The sequence below is a fragment of the Rhynchophorus ferrugineus genome, unplaced genomic scaffold (assembly GCF_030347505.1).
Source record: "Rhynchophorus ferrugineus isolate W39M unplaced genomic scaffold, kcgeb_rfMv2 rfM4, whole genome shotgun sequence".
NCBI lineage: Eukaryota > Metazoa > Arthropoda > Insecta > Coleoptera > Curculionidae > Rhynchophorus > Rhynchophorus ferrugineus.
The window spans coordinates 8,790,439-8,809,439 of record NW_027472583.1 but is presented as its reverse complement, the minus strand read 5'-3'; the positions used below and the strand labels follow the sequence as shown (position 1 = coordinate 8,809,439).

General features: G+C 33.3%; 1 protein-coding gene across 1 annotated transcript in view; it reads left to right on the top strand.

Moving 5' to 3' along the window:
- Nucleotides 1-19,001, top strand: part of side-II (sidestep II transmembrane protein) — a 161,054-nt gene that overhangs the window by 127,758 nt on the left and 14,295 nt on the right. The window contains exon 7 of the mRNA XM_076403955.1: nucleotides 9,489-9,619. Within this exon, the coding sequence (XP_076260070.1) occupies nucleotides 9,489-9,619 (131 nt within the window). The remainder of the gene's footprint in view (nucleotides 1-9,488; nucleotides 9,620-19,001) is intronic.

Below are 19,001 nucleotides of genomic sequence, written 5' to 3'. Positions count from 1 at the left end.
CCCAAAACTGACAGTTGAAATTAAGTATTTAAAAGTGTTTGTAGACCGAAAGTACCAGTCTTTAAATCTATTATACAATTGTACCAATTCAATAAATGTCTTTTAAATGAAAATCTGATCACAATATATGAAAAAAATTAATAAAATATACAAAAGGTTGAATTTCAATTAACTTATTCAACTACTAATATTTTAAAATATTAAATAAAAAATAAACAAAGATTTATTGTAATATTTAGGCCAAGAGCGTCCACATAATCTTGTAAAAAATGTCTAAAAATATAAATGAACTGATTAAATAGATTAAATGCATAACAAACGTACGAGTATAATGCTCGAAGTGAGTGACTCTCGAGATATACTGATATACTTCTCAGAAACATCCATCTGTACTAGAACTAAAGTTATTTTATGTTTTATTTATTTTTTTAATCATATTAGTCTCAAGAACCAATATCTATTGCCAACTCCATGCAAATTTATTGATATCCCTTAACAAATCCTTTTTATATTATAACAATATCAGTCAATTTATTACAATATGTAAAAATAAATACTTATTAACTTTGGTATTTAATAGGTTATTACGACCAAGAATGCTCTTGGTTCCAACACAAAAAATCTATAAAAGTAAAAATTGTTTTCTTTATTGTATTTTATTTTATTGAAACTATTTCAGTCATATTTCAGGCTATTTAAGGATTCCATCTCGAAAGAATGATGTATTTTTTGAGACCATCCACGAATAAGCCCATTTGATGGCATCTAACAGGTCAATTAAAAAGTCCCCGGATAGATAGATGACGCTACTAGAATTAAATCCATATGTTTTTAGTTAACCCTAATCCTCAAAAGATGCGTGTATAAATTTAACAGCTGTCGGATCATTAGTTTGTGAATTATAGAATTTTGAGTGAAGGAAATTTTGTTATTGTGAAAGAAATGGATATAAAAGAACTTCGCATTTTGATAAAATAATGCTTTTTGAATGGAAAAAATACAGTTGAAGCAAACATTTGGCTTGATGCTGAGTTTCTGGACACTGCCCCAGGAAAGTCAACCATCAAGGATTGGTATGCTAAGTTTAGACGTGGTTAAATGAGCACCGAAGGCGATGAACGCAGTGGATGCCCAAAAGAGGTTGTTACCGACGAAAACATTAAAAAAAACACAAACTGAACGTGTACATCAAATCATTAACGAATATTTGGGTATGAGTAAGCTCTGTGCAAAGTGAGTGCTGCACGAGCTCATTTTTGACCAAAAACAACGACGTGTTGATGATTCGAGGCAGTATTTGAAGATGATCAAGAGTTTTTGTGTCGATATATAACGATAGATGAAGCATGGCTCCATCATTTCACTCCGAAGTCCAATCGATAGTCATCCGATTGGATTGCACACGATGAACCCGCTCCGAAGCGTAGGAAAACGCAACTGTTGGCTATCAAGGTTATGACATCTGTATTTCGGGATGCGCATGGAATGATCTTCATTGACTACACTGAAAAAGGAAGGACCATCAACACCAACTATTACATAGCATTTTTGAACCCTTTGAAGCCGAAAAACAACCGCTTTTAAAGAAGAAAAGAAAAGTGCCGCTTTACCAAGACCATGCACCGTGTCACAAGTCAGTGAAAACTATGACAGAAATCCATGAATTGGGCTTCAAATTGCTTCCTCATACACCGTATTCTCCAGATCTAGCCCCCAACGACTATGTCCTGTTCTCAGATCTCAAAAGAATGCTCGCTGGGAAGAAATTTTCGTCGAATGAAGAGGTGATCGCCGAAACTGAAGCCTATTTTGAAGCAAAGGACAAATCCTACTACAAAAATGGAATTATGTTGAATAAAAAAACTTATTTTGCCAAAAAAAAAATGTTTTACTATGGTAGGCCGGGGACTTTTCAATTGACCTCTTACATATGAAGTAATGCACTGTTCACGACTCATTTCTCGGAAAAATCAATAATCCGAATGAGCAAGGTCTGGAAAATACGACGGGTGGGGTAACACTTCTCATTTTAATTTTTCCAAATATGTTTTCAGCGGTTTTGTCTCAAATGCAGCAGTTGTAGTAAACAGGGATCCGAACTAATGGTTTCATGGAGCAATACCTTCAAATATTACTTTCAAACCGTCAAAAGTAATGTTAAAAATTCGTACGGTTGAAATCGATGGAGCATAGTTGGCGTAAGCTTCATACAACATTCAATAGACAAATGCGATTTACTAGGTACAAATTCAGGTATTTTTGACTCACTGACAAAAAATCTCGCTTTAACAAAATGACATACTGAAAAATGAAGCCTACATAATGTTCGTTGCAAATGTACCAGATGCAATTTCATACACAATAACACCATCTGTTGTTTTAATATTAATTTATAGGTCTGATAGAAACAATCAAAATGTTATTTAACATTTGTAATGTATGAAGAAACATGCTTCATCATTGCAACTATTTTTAACAATAATTAGTTCACTGTACAATGTAATATATCTCAAAGGTCTCGAAATTCTTACCCTAAGTTAAATGTAAATTTTCCAAAAGCAGATAAAGGAATAGCGTAACCCTTACTGCAGTTAATACATGTCCAGAAGATCAAAACAGAAAAATAATTTCTGTGGACACTTCCCAGTATTCAGTGTCACCAGTGACTATGTTAAGTTAATAATTATGTATGTATGATCTTCTAATTTCAATAACTGTGAAATTTGCGAATTACAAGACGGTTAATCCAACAATCAAAGAATCAATCTCATATCGCTTACAAGAAGATGTAATATTAATTTAATTGTGAACTTTGTTTCATGGCCGATATTTTAAAATAAAAAAATTAAAAATAAACTTTCATTAAGATAATGATCTAAATGAGAATATAAATAGCTTTATTTTTTTTTTAAAGAGATTATGTGGATACAAATTAGTTATTGTTACTGAAGAGGCGGATATTGAAATTCTGATAATTTTTCCCACAATTAATATTACAACCTTAATATTATCTTTCTTAATATTAATCCCTAAAACTACTACAATATTTTTTATCAGATGTCTTAGAATTTCCCATTGACATTTGCGATTTATTTAAAGGAACATGGCAAATATGCGTGGCTGAGATAAATATTCTTCATTTTCTTGAACCTTGAAAACTAGTTCATAATTTAATAAGCAATAACAAGCATTTCAGCATTTTGAGATAAAGATCACTTCAAAGGAAGAAAAATGATCACCCATTGTATATTTATGAATTATACTGACAATATCCGTCTTTGGTTTAATGTTTATGCTAACAAAAATATTGAATATTGGCCACCGTACTACTTGTAATTATATAAATGTCATAAGAAGGACTCAGTTTTCCGGCGATATATCGATAATTACACAGGTCTGCAAAAAAAAGCGCTGTATGGGCCATTAATTATGGCTGGCTCACTGGCACACTCTAACATCCTTACTTCCTCCCAGTGACGCTCCTCTTTGTACATTTTTGGTTGTGGGAAGAATTTTCCAGAGAGTAGTCGAGGTGGGAATAAAGAAAACTTTTAGACCCATTAGGCAACTTAAAGCTTGAAACACTTTTAGCATTCTGTTAACGATTTTTTTATAGTTAAGGTCTTTGTGATTGCCTAAAGATAGATCGATGGCCTCCTTAAAAGGAATCCACCTCTTTTTTGGGGATCCGTCATAGTCGTGGTGAATTCTCTGGTCCGACGAAAACACCTTTCTTCACTTTTGCCTTTGGGAAGCCTGGAAACTTTAAAACTATGTATTTGAAGCAATTTCCATCTTTGAGATATTATTTTACAAACTGCTTCATAAATCCTAACTTCGTGTAGTGGTGGTAAAAGAAATTTGTGTGGAGGTACCATTGTTTCTTGGAGGACGTTCTATTCGCCAAATTTAAACTCGCTTGGCGACCAACTCCTTTTAATTCAGTGATTTGCTTTCGGTCTTGGTATTTTAATTTCCGAAAAATCAATTCCAAGTTTTAGTACGTTTCTTTAAGACGTACGAAAGGACTTGGAGGAATGGAAGCATAAAAACTATCATGGCGAAGCACCTGTAGGACTTTTTATGTTTCGTACAAACTGGGCCAATCAAGAACAAAGAATGAGATTCGACGTTGGATGCCGAATATTCATTGGCCTTGGATGCAACGTACATATTGCATTTATTGCATTACTGTATATACCTACCGTCAACACCGCATTCGTCGATTCTGTTTATTTATTTTGATGTTAACGATACTCTACGAACTGCTAGCAAATGCCAACAAACCTTCGTTGGTCGTCGTCAAACCGTCCGAACAAAACTAAAAATATCCCAACAAACCCATTCGTTGGCCCGAGCTGTAGGCAGCATTAATGAATCTATTAAAAGACGCCAATGCGCTGTATTGTAAAGGATCTTAAATTCATCCATCAAAACTGAGGTCCTGGATGCTTTCCCGTATTGTCTTTAGCGGGACAAAATATCTAAAAATCAGCTGAAAATACTAAAACAACTTTTTGTTGCATACTTTTACGTTAATATTTATCGGATATATGATTGCATCACTAGTTTCAATATTTTGTGTCCACATTTTAAAATTTTACCACATTTGAAGCATGAACACATGTCAAAAACCAGTAGTAACCGCCTTCTCTATTAGTAATTATTAATGCATCATCAAGGGATTAAAACATATTTCCATTTAACTTAATATCTCACTCGAATACAATTTTTTAAAAAAAATGAGTCCAAGCGGTTTAAAATTAATTAATATTAACTTTAATTAAATATCTAAAAACCGAACCAGTAACCCGTCATTTGGGCGTACTAACAACCATCTACTAAAGAAGAAGGACAAAAAACGTAAACATCGAACAGAGCAACCGCGGATTCCGCAGAGCGACGCAAGCTAATGAAATTTTAAGGCTGCGATTCCGTTTTATGTGAAATTTTTGTTACCCTAATAAACAATTAAGGCGATTTTAAAAGCGCGTCGAAAACGCTAATTAAAATATGCAAATTTTAATCCACCTCTCCTAATTTTGTCCGACGTCAAAGATTCGGACAAGGAGGTCATAAAATAAACAAGCTGACAAAAGTTTTCTTACGCTCCGGTTCTCCCCGTCTCCCTCTCTATCTCTCTCTCTCTCCCTATCCATCCCGCTCCATCGGCGGCCTTTTTTCCCTGCGCTTGTCGTTTCATCTTCTTATTTCGCCCACCGACATAATCCTTTAAGGAGAACTAATTAATCCGAACTTCATAAAAACTTTCCGCCAGATATAACTTTCTAACCGGCCGGAGGATAAATCTCGACGCGACCCCCGCGACGAAAGGGGGGCGCCTGTTGAAGAGAAAAAGAACCCGACTACCCGAAAAGATGTTTATCTCATTGAAATTGCGATTATTTAAGCGGAAGACAACTGTTGGACGTCAGATCAGATAACGAGCAGATTACTGAGTTTTTTCTTTGGTGCTCTAAGTTGTTTTACGTCTTTTGTTTTTCCTTTCGGTCGGTTCTTATTCCGATCGTCCATTTGAAAAAAGCATATAATTAAAAACGATACCTTATAATAACACAAGTGTACACGGTTTTGGACCTGAGCAACCAAAAGCTCTGTATAAGTCCTATTTTTTGAAATTGGGTCTATCTTTCTAAAAATTCAATAAATTGTGCTATTTATTGAATTAAAAAGTATAAATCAGAAAGGAACACAGGTTGAACTGAGTTTTTATTCTGGTTGAACACTATTTCAAGTAATAGGGTCCAACAGTAACCACTCATCATGCCTTTGCCTCATAACCCTTGGTATCGCCTTTGAATTTTCACTATATCTTTGTGTAGCCGCATTCCTTGCTCATAGCTCGTGTCACCCAAGTTTTGTTGAAGAATATCAAGACGTGAATACCGAGAAAGTATTTCGAGAGTCATTTGATCTCCAATCTTGTGATAATTTGGCAACAAATTGTCGATCTGATGATATGTGGTTATCGAGAAAATTGTGAACAACACTTTGAAACTTCATATTATACCGACGACATTCATTGAGCAAAAGTAGCAATAACCTACATAATTTTCTGTTCTCTCCATAGCGTTGGCAAAGAAAATCAAAAGTATAAATTTTCACAAATGACCTGTTGGGCAGATTCATTCTGCACACGTTATCCATTATAAGAATGCAGTGATGCCACCATACACGAACTCGAAAACTAAGACCAATCTTAACACAGCTTGAAGATATAAGTTCAGGGCATCACATGATATTAAGAATTGTTCTCATCTGCTGGGGTCCAAAAGTTGACCCGAATTTGTAAATATGATTAGTAGATCTACAGTTTTACACATCAAATAAAGACATATATCAGTACATGTATATATATATATATATATATATATATATACATATGTATATATCAACTATTAAATATTAATTTTGATTAATATATTTATTTATATATCTAGCTAGATATAGCTATAGTTGTAATGAAATTTTGCCCATCGTAGTCACTAGAGGGCGCGCCAAGTGAGATTATTTACAGCGAGAAATTGAAAAAAGGATTTTAATGAAATATTCTGCTTAAATGCTTCATTAACATTAAAATCATACCTTTTGAAAGCACATTAAAAAGCATTATCTAATCTAAAATAATATATATTCAGTTAAATATTTAATCAGTCGAAATATTTCGCTCCTTACGAAGAAGTTAAAAACTGAATTGATTTGAATTACCTCACAAGCCAAGATATTTTGCCAAAACTGATGCCTTTATTCGGGGAAGTCATATATAAAACAGTTCAGTAGAATACAATAAAATGCATTATAACAATTGATATTGACTGGGAAGTTTTGATACATATATCGTATACCCTGGACCCTGCCCCATCAGAGTACTATCAAAAGATGCTTGTGAAGGTCACTAGATTCAACTTATCGTTCACTATTCTAAAAAATGTCACAATTACGGTTTTACTGCAAAAGCGATAAAAGGTCATCTTTCAAAATGGCATATATATCATAGCTATCAGTTTTTGAAACATATATAAACGAAATGGCTTTGAAAGACATGAAGAACTCCGAAATTACTTTTTCCCCATCCCAAATATAAACCATGCATAAAACTCAATCCTTATAAAGCATATCATGATCAGAACTTGATGAGTTTGGAGATATACAGAACCCAATATGATAATATTTTCCATTCTTTCATTTCTTTTCTTTTCTTCTTTCTCTTTCTTTTCTCCATGCAATAAAGCCATACCCTTCTGTGCCTTCACTGAGTATCTCTAAATATTAAGTATGTAGTACCAATAAACACTGCAAATTTGATAGCAGTTGTATACTAAAATGATAAGTAATAATAATGTAATATTATAAGATAATCCATAGAATGACCATCCTATTAAGACGGTTTCTTGGCCATTCAGCAACCTTAATGACTGGGCCACAGCCCACATTGTAAACATTACTTTTTCTTATTTTTCGGCGTTTTGTTTAATTACTAGGTTAATACGTGTTATAAAACATTTTTGGCAACATGCAATAACATGCATCATACTGAAATACTTGCTACTGATGCTAAACATATAATTTATTTCCATTCCGTCTCTTACTATATAGACATCATTCATATAGACATCTGGCTCTCTTACTTTTGTTCACCAACAATCATGAACAATAGCCTCTCTAAAGAATTAGTCTACCTTAATTAAAAACATTCATTCAGTACATTTAAGTTTGAAGTTTGAAGATTTTCATTCTATCAACATAAAACTATAACAAGCTAAAAATATTTTCTCGGAATTATTAAAATAAACAACACCCGAGATATTTCTAAAAACATTAAAAAAGTTGTTTTCCTAATAACAACGGCAAAAATTTTACAGAAAAAAGATCATTTCTATTTTTAGTTTGCCTCGGACATACAAATTTGAGATAATTAAACCAGCACAAAAACATCCCACAAATATTCTTGTAAAATAAAAAAAAATTATTCGTCTTAGACATTTTTCCTTATGGCTTGTCTGTCTAATATACGGTGGTGAGCTGAAAAATAATAGACTGGTGCTGGTAGAAGACAAACAAAAGAAAGGAAAATCTGACATAAAACGTATTGCATTCTATCATAAATCAATCAATTTTTATATAAAACAAATTTATTATAATTATATAATTATAAACAAATTTAACTATAAAATTATTATAACGATTCGTTGTGAACAAATAACCTTTAATAATATAAATAATCTTCGTCTGCATACGTAGTTTTTTTGTATTGTAATTGTATTGTAATGTTTTTTGTTTTGTATAGTTTACAGGTCTAATTTAGTAGACCATTTAATTGACTTTTGTAATATTTGTGACATGATACAATACACACACATGATATTTGAGACAACATAAAATAGCGCATTGTATCAAATTTCTGGTGAATCTAGTCCAATATTAGAAAGACACAGAGCAAGCTGAACACACGTGTCCAGCAAAAAGGATGTCCAATCGTCTCGTTGTTGAGTGTTCCGGATAATGGAAGTTCAGCTACCGAGACTAGACAAAACATATCAGAAGTTAGACCAAATAAAGGACTACTTATGGTGAACATAACCATAACCATATTTGAAGGCTCGAGATCGTGTAAAGTTCTAGTCCTTAAGAGTCCGTAGCGCATGTGTTTCATCAGCGTGAGAAGTTCCTAGCTAGAACAGTCTTTCCCTCTCCGAAAATCTGAATCGGGATACAGAAAAGAGTTTCTTGAACTAGCCTCAACAAACACCAGGAACCCGAGGGAGGAGCTTCAACGATAAAACAGGATGCATTGACAACGAGAAACAGAATTGACTAAAGAAGAACAACAGAATTGACACATATAACAGAATTATCAAATTTGAACAATGGAGCGACTACAGAATTAGCGAGAATAACAGAACATCAGAATTAGCAATAGAACGTGAATTAAGAAACAGCCAAGAGATTAAAGTATTAATCAGAATTAAGAAGAAAGAAGTAGAATCAAGAATAGAAGCCAAAAATCAAGAAAGGTAGAATTATATATCGCGTGTATAATCATCAGTTGGTTCCGATGGCGGACTCAGTATTATCCTAAACCAGTCATTTCCATCTAATTCATAATTCTTTTCACTATTACGTATCGATTTAACAACTTTCATTGCATATAATTTGTATATTATTCATTTAAATAAATAACTGATATTTGTGCATTAATATACGCAGAAAAGAGAGAACATAAATCGTATTTCATTTGCAACATTATTTTCTCTCCTAAACAACTCAAAACTTGGACTAAAACAATAAATAGTTCTTTATTTTTGAGTTTTAGTGCATTTAAATCAAAAAACGTGTTATCAAGGGGCAACTAATAAACGTATTAAACCATTTCCTCCTGATTACTTGTATCAACATCGAACAACGCATGTTTCCTTTCTTAAAACTATTGTGGTAACGACACCCAATTACCTGTCTCTCTTTTCCAGATCCCCCCATAGTGGATCTCAGCCTGGGAACGACGTTAAATGCGGACGACATCAAAGAAGGCGACGATGTCTATTTTGAATGCAAAGTCAGGGCTAATCCGCACTGGAGACGGCTTACATGGCTACATAATGTAAGACTTGTTTTTTACTCTCTTTTGTGATCGTAGTTTTTGAACGTTTTATGTAAATAAGTGTTTTAAACATGAAATGGCTAGCTATGTAACTTTGTTCACGGCTAGCATAAACAACGTCAGAATGTATCGGGGAAGAACTAAGTCCTAACTGATACATTACAAGTAGAGCGAATATTTTTTTATGAAATGTCCATTGGTGCTAAGGAGATAATACATTCATGTAAATTAAATGTCAGATATGAGATGCCCATAGCTACTGGTAAACATAAGATATAAGCAATCACAGAAATACAAAAATATTAAAAAACACTACTATAAATGTTGTTAGTTAATGCAATAAAACACGGCTTTTTAACGTTTCTAAAAACACATATGGCATTCAGTTATTACTAACGGTTGCACAATAACTTAAATCTAGGTATATATCTAGGAGGATCTATCGGCTCTATCTTAATCTCTGACGTAATAATGTTTAAGTACAAACACTGCTTTTTTCTATTGCACCTCATTACACCACATAACACAATATAAAACGATTCAAGACTTTGTGTCTTGTTATGGTGTTACCCAAGAGTTGTATTACTTCCATATTGACATGAAAATACAGTCTGCCATCATGTCCTCCTTGCAATTTTCTTGATTTCCTGAGTGGCAGTGTCTGAAGGTATTTGAAGGTATATTTGGAGTATCTGAGTACACTTACAATACCTCTCAGGATTTTGTCCTCGAAAACTTATTATTTATATTACTTTTCGCAGAACATTTCCATAATTGAAATTCGTAAGTCCATGTAGGTTTCAACACTATATTCTGTATATTAGATCCATTATATTCTGAGAATTGTGATTTTCTTCCAATTAACCAATACATTTCCTTATATTTCAACACCAGTTCATTTCTTTTTATCATGTTCCTTTCAGTGAAATTTTGCATCAAGATTCATCCCGATATACTATATGGAATGGTAATATTTACATGCTCTGACCTGCCCTGAGCTTAGCACCGGCTCACCACTAACCTCCCCTTTTTCAGGCTGAAACGACCTCTGTCGCTGCAGTCATAACTTTTGCCCCCATACGATAGTATCCGGTCGTGTGTTAACTTAAGTTCGCGAATCAATAGAGTCTCCGGGTCTTCGTGTCCAATAACGGCTGCCCGGTTAGCGGGTGCCATATCCCGAAATGTAATGCAGTAGCAGTAGCGGCTCATAGGGCTCAACTGTGAGGCAAGTCTCCGCGATCAGGTATGCGTCATGCATTCCACCGCTTGGTTTTAGGCCAAAACAAAAAAATAGCGAATAACAGAGGTACAGTCATCCTTCTGCATAACAATGCTCGGCGATATATTGCAGGAGTTATGAAGGATACACTGTTGCAGTTTGAATAGGAGCCTATTTCAAAACCACTTGTTGAAAGTATTCAAAATGATTGGATGGCCATTGTTTACTTTTTACCGAATTTACAACTAACCTTACTCGCCCTAATAATAGACCAATTTTTTGCGAATCTGTTTGATTGGAAATATATATATATTCGCAGATTCGCAAAAAATATTGGTCGATTTCAATCTCCACAACTACCCCCTCACCTCTTCCAAATCCCATATATACAGCATATTGGAAACATCCGGATAGGCACAACGTGTTTCTTAATATTTTTGAAGCTATAACGTTCTCGACTATATAACCGGATCCGGAGCCGATAAATATACAGCAACATTTCCGAAGAATGTTCGGCGACCAAAAGCAAAACATCGTATTAGATTCGGGCTCCCCGCCCCCCACGGCTGGAAACTATAACGTACAAAATTGTGTTGTTGCAAACCAAACATGTTTGTTCTATTATCGTCCGCAGCTTTGTAAACCTCCACCGTAATTGGATCAGTGCCTAAAATAATAAAGAGATATAACGAGCAAAACTGACTGATTCATAGAGTCCGCGCGAGCGAGATGCGCGACCTTGCTCGGGGACCGCGATGGGGGGCGGTATCCATTTTACATGTGCGCCGCTCGGTGTTCCAGGGGGCGCCGCGGTAAGGAGAACCGAGGGGATATCGGTTTAGCGCTCTCTCGCGCCCAAGCTGAAGTCGTAACTTATGCGCGTAATAAATACGATAAAAAGTTTCGCCATTAATTCTGGTTAAATATATCAGGATATGAAACCGGTGGTGTTTTCCCGGAAACTTTCGGGTTATTTTCTAATTTACTTTCGACGCTCATTGTTCTGAGTACGTGATACGTTCTGGTCGACAAAAGAATACGCGTGCTCCGCTGGTTTTTGACTGTTCGCAAATTTTATCGCGGGTACACTTCACATGCATACAATTTTTTATAACACCTTTATTAGATACGCTTAGTACAATCGATAGATTAATTCGCAAGTAAGACGAGTGAGAGAAAATACATCAATATGTATTCCTCAATTATAAAATTAGAATAACTTATAGCTATAGTTTACACCAAATGTACTTTAAATACACTTTATATAAGTTCGTATGGATTTGTTCGCTCAGTCTGCTGACTGTATGATTCTGTATGATTTAGTAATCCTCTTTCGTATTTCAAGGCGAAATATTGGATAACTTCGCAAATCCATATGATTTCCAAGTTATAGTGCAGTTTTCTTAGGTCCAAATTGGCTTTATATTTGTCTTATAAATCAACCTCTTTGATTTCAGATCAAGTTGAGAGTATCTACCGACTAACCAGTATAGTTGTTTTATTTTGGTTCTAATGTTCTAATGTTTTTTGTCTAATGTGATGTTTCCAATTTAATCTACCGTCAAGATGCATGCCGAGGTATTTAGCTGATTCTGCTTGAGGAATCGGGCATCCATTGAGTGATAGAATTAAGTTATTACTATTTCGCCGCAATGCAAAATTAACGTGTATATATCTGGAGCTATTAAGTTGAATTTTGCAATATCACGTCTACTTGTAGATTTTGTTAACTGCCACTTGTACTTTTTCTACTGCCCTAGGCAAAGATATGTCGTTCGCCATAATAGTTGTGTCGTCAGCAAAGGTTCCAAGTAGTGTTTCTTTTCTTGTTGGAATGTCAGCAGTGTAGGAGAGGTCCTAAGATGCTAGCTTGTGGAACTACAGCTGAAATAGTTTTAAATGTCGAGAACGCCATTTCGTGCGATACTCTAAATTTTCTTCCAAAAAGATATGACTCCAGCAATTGACAATAGTTACGCGGTAACAATTTGCTCAATTTACAGATTAATCCCAAATGCTAAACCCGATCAAAAGCTTGTGGGACATCCTAGAATATTGCAGGGCAGTGTTTCTTTTCCTCAAACGCTTTTTTCAATAACCGCAGTTCATCTGTGCACTTCATCGATTGCTGAATGGCCATTTCGAAAACCAAACTGGAAATCTGGTATTATTACAAAATGTTTAACACGTTTAAATATTAGTTTCCCAAATAGTTTTGATTTTGCAGGTAGCAGTGAAATAGAAGTTTCTGTAAGATTCGACTTGTTCTACAGGTTTGTCAGGTTTTTTGAGCATAATTATTTATATGCCTACAATATGCGAGGAAACTTTAGCATACTGCATATTCTTCATTTCGATTGTTATTAAAAATAAATTTTTAGCTTTTAGTTTGTATGATAGTAGAGAATAGGTGAACATTACAAAGAGGATTAACAATTGAAATGCTGCTCGAACAAAACGACAATACTATAGCATAGTCAAATAATAATAATAATAATAAAAAGAACTGATCAATATTTTTCAAAATGAACACGGCATACGTATATAATCTAGACGAGGAATTTGTGATCCATATTTGGCCAACTATTATTCATCGATAAATTTATTATAAATCTTACTATTATTTTTCCCAGAAATAATATTGAATTCTATCTTTCCTTCGACTCACATAAAAGCCTAACACATAATTCCTTCCATCCAACACTCTGCGACTGAAATCATCTGATATTTTCTTCAATACTTGTAAGAATTACTGTCGTGTGTTGTTTCTTTATCTATTCCCAAGTCAAATGGTTCTGCTATACAAACCATTACATAAAGAATACTTGAAACATCAAAATCTGTATCAGCTTCGCTCTAGATGTGCGTAACGTTACACTAGACGCCACATTTCTCTTTAATTTTTTCTTGCATAACTGGACATACTATTATATTGAATAGTGTATAATATCGACTTATTTTTAATTAAAAAGTATAATAATGATTCGTTAGACATGTTCCGAAACTAATACGTTCCAACAGAAAAAAACTACAAAATTAATTTTTTATAAGTACATTTTTACATGCCAATTCCAATATATTGTCTCCGTATCCCTTTTCGTATAGTTTGAGAAAATATATTACAGTAGATCATGCAGATATCTTTATAAGGTTTCTAAATATTTCAAAATTGTAACAATCTTTCATATGATGAATATTTAAAAAACGAGATTTGAAAAAGTACTTTGGAATAATTTGAACAAACCTGAATGTAAAAAGATCGATGTTGGGTATTAAACTAATAAATAATTGCTAGCAGACTAATAAGCGTTTAAATATATTATTAATGATTGATAAAAAAAGATAAGATAAGAAAATATTGTTCAAAAATTTATTCAAAATAAGGTGAATGACCATACAGAACAGCAAGGATCTGACTGACGTCAAATAATGTAATACTGCGTATTGTAAGATATCAGAAAGGAGTTTCGTTAGATGCCGCAACATAATAATAAACTAGGAGATTTTTGTGCAAGAACAGAATCTGGCAAACACAATTTTCAGTAATTATTGCATTCTGCTAATATAGAAATGATATAAATTAGAAAAATCTATTTTTGTTTAATTTACATATTCTTTAAATATTGTAAAATGTACTGCTGGGAATAATATTCAATATAAAATAACTTCTAAACGTCATCAATATATGCACTGACTTAAGATAGAATTGACAGGCAATTAATACAAATAGAATGGAGACTTGAATAAATCTGAATTTAAGAGGACTGTTGCGCCAACTTAACAACAAGAATAATTTAGTAATCATAAACCCAAAATGTATTATATTATGGCACAGTATTTAGCTATATAAATAAAAATATGTACTTATATTTTAAAAATTGAGGGTTTACAGGTGCCAGCAGGTGCATGAAGAGCTCTACAGTTTCATATCTTTTCTATATTGAGTACGATATTTGTTCTAAAATCGACAAACAAATCTATAATAAATATCTGTAGACCTGACAGAAAACTAAAAATGCTATGCATCTCAGAAATACAAACACAAATTTCAATACAACTAAATGTTCGCAACAACTAAAGCATATAGGTACAGTCCAAAAAGTCATGGATTAACGAATTTTTGAAGAATTTTGTAGATATTTCCAAAATAAATTGAATGTTATAGACTGATATAGTTACAATGAGAGATATAAATCCTCTCCAAGTTCAAAAACTTATTTTAGATTTTTACTGGACTCACATCATTGCCGACCAATCAAAAGAAACCACTCTTAGGCCAGTCGGAGTTGTTTTAAAGCAAAACTAAGCCAAAAAAAACTAACATGATGGAAGTATTCTATATGCTTTGTCTGACGAATTGTTCCAAGAGACCTACATTATGTATATCAATATAATAACATATATGCACATATCAAATATTCTGTTATCAATAATATAATAATTAAATATAATATTCAATTATATAACACTACCCAACAAAGGAACATAAAATTGAACGTTAAAAACAAATAATAAATTCAACAACTAAAGCGCAAGAGTTGTGTTTTATCACGACAAATTGACTGGGAAGTCCTGATGCACCCACCATATAACCCAGACCTTACTCCGTCCGAACACAACTTGTCCCAGTATCTACGAAACTATCCCTAATGATAGAAAAGCGTCTTCAAATGAAGCTCGTGAGAAATACTTGGTTATTCCTCACAATTATGATACCGGAGAAATGTTAAAAGGCTGTGGATCTAAACAGAATATATATATATATATAATTAATAAGCGTTTGAAATATATATATAAGTAATAAGTTTGAAAATCATAAAAAACGAGAATTACTTATTTCCACTTGTAAAAAAAATTAAACCAAAAAATACAAATTGCGCACGATTTAACCTTAATATGACCGAGACATTAAATATCAGTATTAATCCAAATTCTTTATAACATAGAATATATTTACACAATGCGAAAATTATTTCATTGCCCACTTAACACTAATCCCATTCTCATGTACCATGATACTGATGTTCCGTTACGTTCGTCATTACTGATATCAGAACGACGGTGCAATCACGCCATATAACATTTATCCAATTCGTGACATTAATGCATAATTCATCATTCATTAAAGACAATCATCTCATTTTATCGCTTAGTCGTATACGGCATTATTAAAAATAAATTTGCACAAATCCACCTGATGATAATCGTAATCAAACCCAAATACTAATCCGACCTAAATTAACAATATTTTAACAATCTGACGGCACTTGAGTGGATAAAATTAGATTTAACTGAAACGGTGAATTAATCTATGAATATGAATGTAATATGAATTAATATATGATGCAAACTTAGAGGCAGTTAAAAATTTTCGAAAAATTACCAGTGTCCGCTAATTAGCATTTTAAGACCATATTGAAATTGCATTTAACGCGTGTACCTCCACTAGTTCACTCCATATTTGTACAAAACTAGATTTAACTATGCTTGTTCAGAAACTTTTTCAACTTCAACGCTCAGTTCTTCAATTTACTCAGTTAGCTTCGAACATGTTACTTCATATCCTTTCATAATAAAAAGTTCTCATTTATAGCCAAATGGGTTTTATTTTAACCTATTTTAGATATTTTGAAAAGGAAAACAATATCAATTTCCAATAATAAATAACTGTTTTTACAATTTTGTTCGTAAGATCAAATTTCATATTTTACAAAATACTCAAGTGTGTCTGATGGAGTTCTTTCAGCCCAAAGGTGTATTCTATACAATGCTTCTTTCCATAGTTCCAAACAGTTTTTGCTTGTATATCCATCTCGATCCGCAGGTCCATTATAATAATTTTTTACCACAGTTGATATCAATTTCATTAGAATTAATGAGGAGTGATAGAAATGAAGACATAATACTCAATAGCCATAGTGTTCAACCATCTGATCTACACTGTATATTTTCCTACTAAACATTAAACAAAACGAGCCTTAAACATAACAAAACATTAAACACACAAGTAAACATTTCATTTATGTTGCCAAGTATATATGAAATACTTCACTATTCCATGGTAACTTCATCAATTAAACTCATCAAATTAAACTCAAAATGTCGATCCATTTTTTGTGATCTCTTCCACCAGTGTGTTATGATGCTTATTGTCCATGACAATAACAGCCTGTTCCCCGAAGTTATTTAACAGTTGATTTTCAAACTAGAGCAAAAACATATTCTGATTTAATTCTCAATGATAGTAGCCTTTAGGCTTTGGAAGGAAAACTCAGCTCCAGGAATAAAATCTTTCCAACAGAAAGAATGGCATACCTGTACTGAATTATTAAATAACATTATGAAAAACAAAGCGTAATCTAATGTTATCCTAACTCTCACCTTATTTCATCAACTTTTATTGCCTTGATACTCTTTATTAGCATCTTGCCATGAGAGGCCCAATCTTCCATTTTGGAATATTCATGTTCCGTCTTGATGCACAAAATTAAATAATAATCTTTCTTAATTTTATTATATTCTTTTAAAAATTGTATTCCTTCCTTACATCCCAGACCAAGTGACCCAACGTCCAATTCTGAAATATCCATGTCGCATCTAAATACACACGTTGAAATAATAAGTCTTCCTTGATTATGTGCATTTAAAGATTGTATTATTTTAAGTTCCATCACACCTCTTCGTGGCTTATCTTAACACCATTTAAATTCTATATTAACTAACAATATACAAAAGGATGTTCTACATGCCTCAAAAACCATATATCATACCTCTAAGCTTTCCAGACAGTTTCTTCTGAAACAGTTATATTAAATTATGTTAATATTTGAAAAAACTACACACTATTTTCATAAGTTTCATATATTTGATCTCTGATAGAGCTAACATCAAGCTGATCTTGATTCATCTCATTTTTTGAGATTTTAATAATCGTGCCGTTATTAATATTCAGTGCAGATACAACACGTTAAAATATTTTCAACAAAACCTGTTGCAACTTAATATTTAACATTAAAAATGTTGACCTCTCCAACGAATGTTACTGGCAAGAGGGGGCCTCCATTATATCGTTCCTGTCCGAAGTAACTGACTAGAGACGCTATATGTTCTGTCTGTCTTCGGCATTTTCAATCAACGTAACAATAAGCAGCTATTTAAAATTTATCAAGACAATCAAAGCATTAAAACAACGTTTGCCTGTTTATAATCTATAGTTGTTATAACTAATATTTTGTTCGAACGCATTAAACAGCTTTGTATCTCTTTTTAACTTATATCAAATAAGAAGGAAAATATTGTCTGAAATATAACAGAAAAATATGCTAAAACGACTTTACAAACTGTGACTTTAAACATCTTGATGACGTATATTCACTGTATGTATCCATTCATGATTCATAACAGAACCCTGCTTAAATAATTATTGTTCAGTGACTAACATACTATTCTTCGTCCGGCAATGTTTCAGTTAGTGACCATGCGAGATGAACTCGACTTATTATGCCATAAATTCCGTCCGGAACTTTTGTTACCTTATGTTAACAAACGTCGCGTCGCGCCAAAGACAGAAAGAAAGTTTTTCTGTGTCCGATATAAATTATGGTGACGTTGTTATTGCTTTCCCTTTTGCCGGCTGCCAGTAGACGGCGCAAACAAACAAACGGAAAAAAGGAAAACAATATAAGTTTTAAAAAAATACGAAGAGACAACTCTTCGGGTCGTAAATATAACATAATGGGCCCGGATATAAATAATATTTGACGACGAAGTCTTTACGACATCCCACATATATTCCCCATGAAGGAATACTACATCTTTCCGTCTCATTCGTTTTCGCTGTTCTTTCACGCGCCATTAAATTTTTCTCATCTTTTTCTCTCCGTTCCTGCCGCCGTTGTTTTTTCGCTCGTCCATATCAGCTTATGAGTATCGACTCTGGATGGGTGCTCTCTCAACCGAAACCGAATAGAAGTCATCATCATCGCCGGTGAATTTAATTACGGTTGTGTTAAAAGTTTGGTTGGATTATGACAAAGAGTGAAAAAACTTTAAACTTTGACAATAATAATTCAAGTAAAACATAACGTCTCTAGGTGGCAGTTTTGGAGATTTTTTAAAAACTTCATTATCATTGTTGAGTTGTTAAAGAGAAAAAAAATG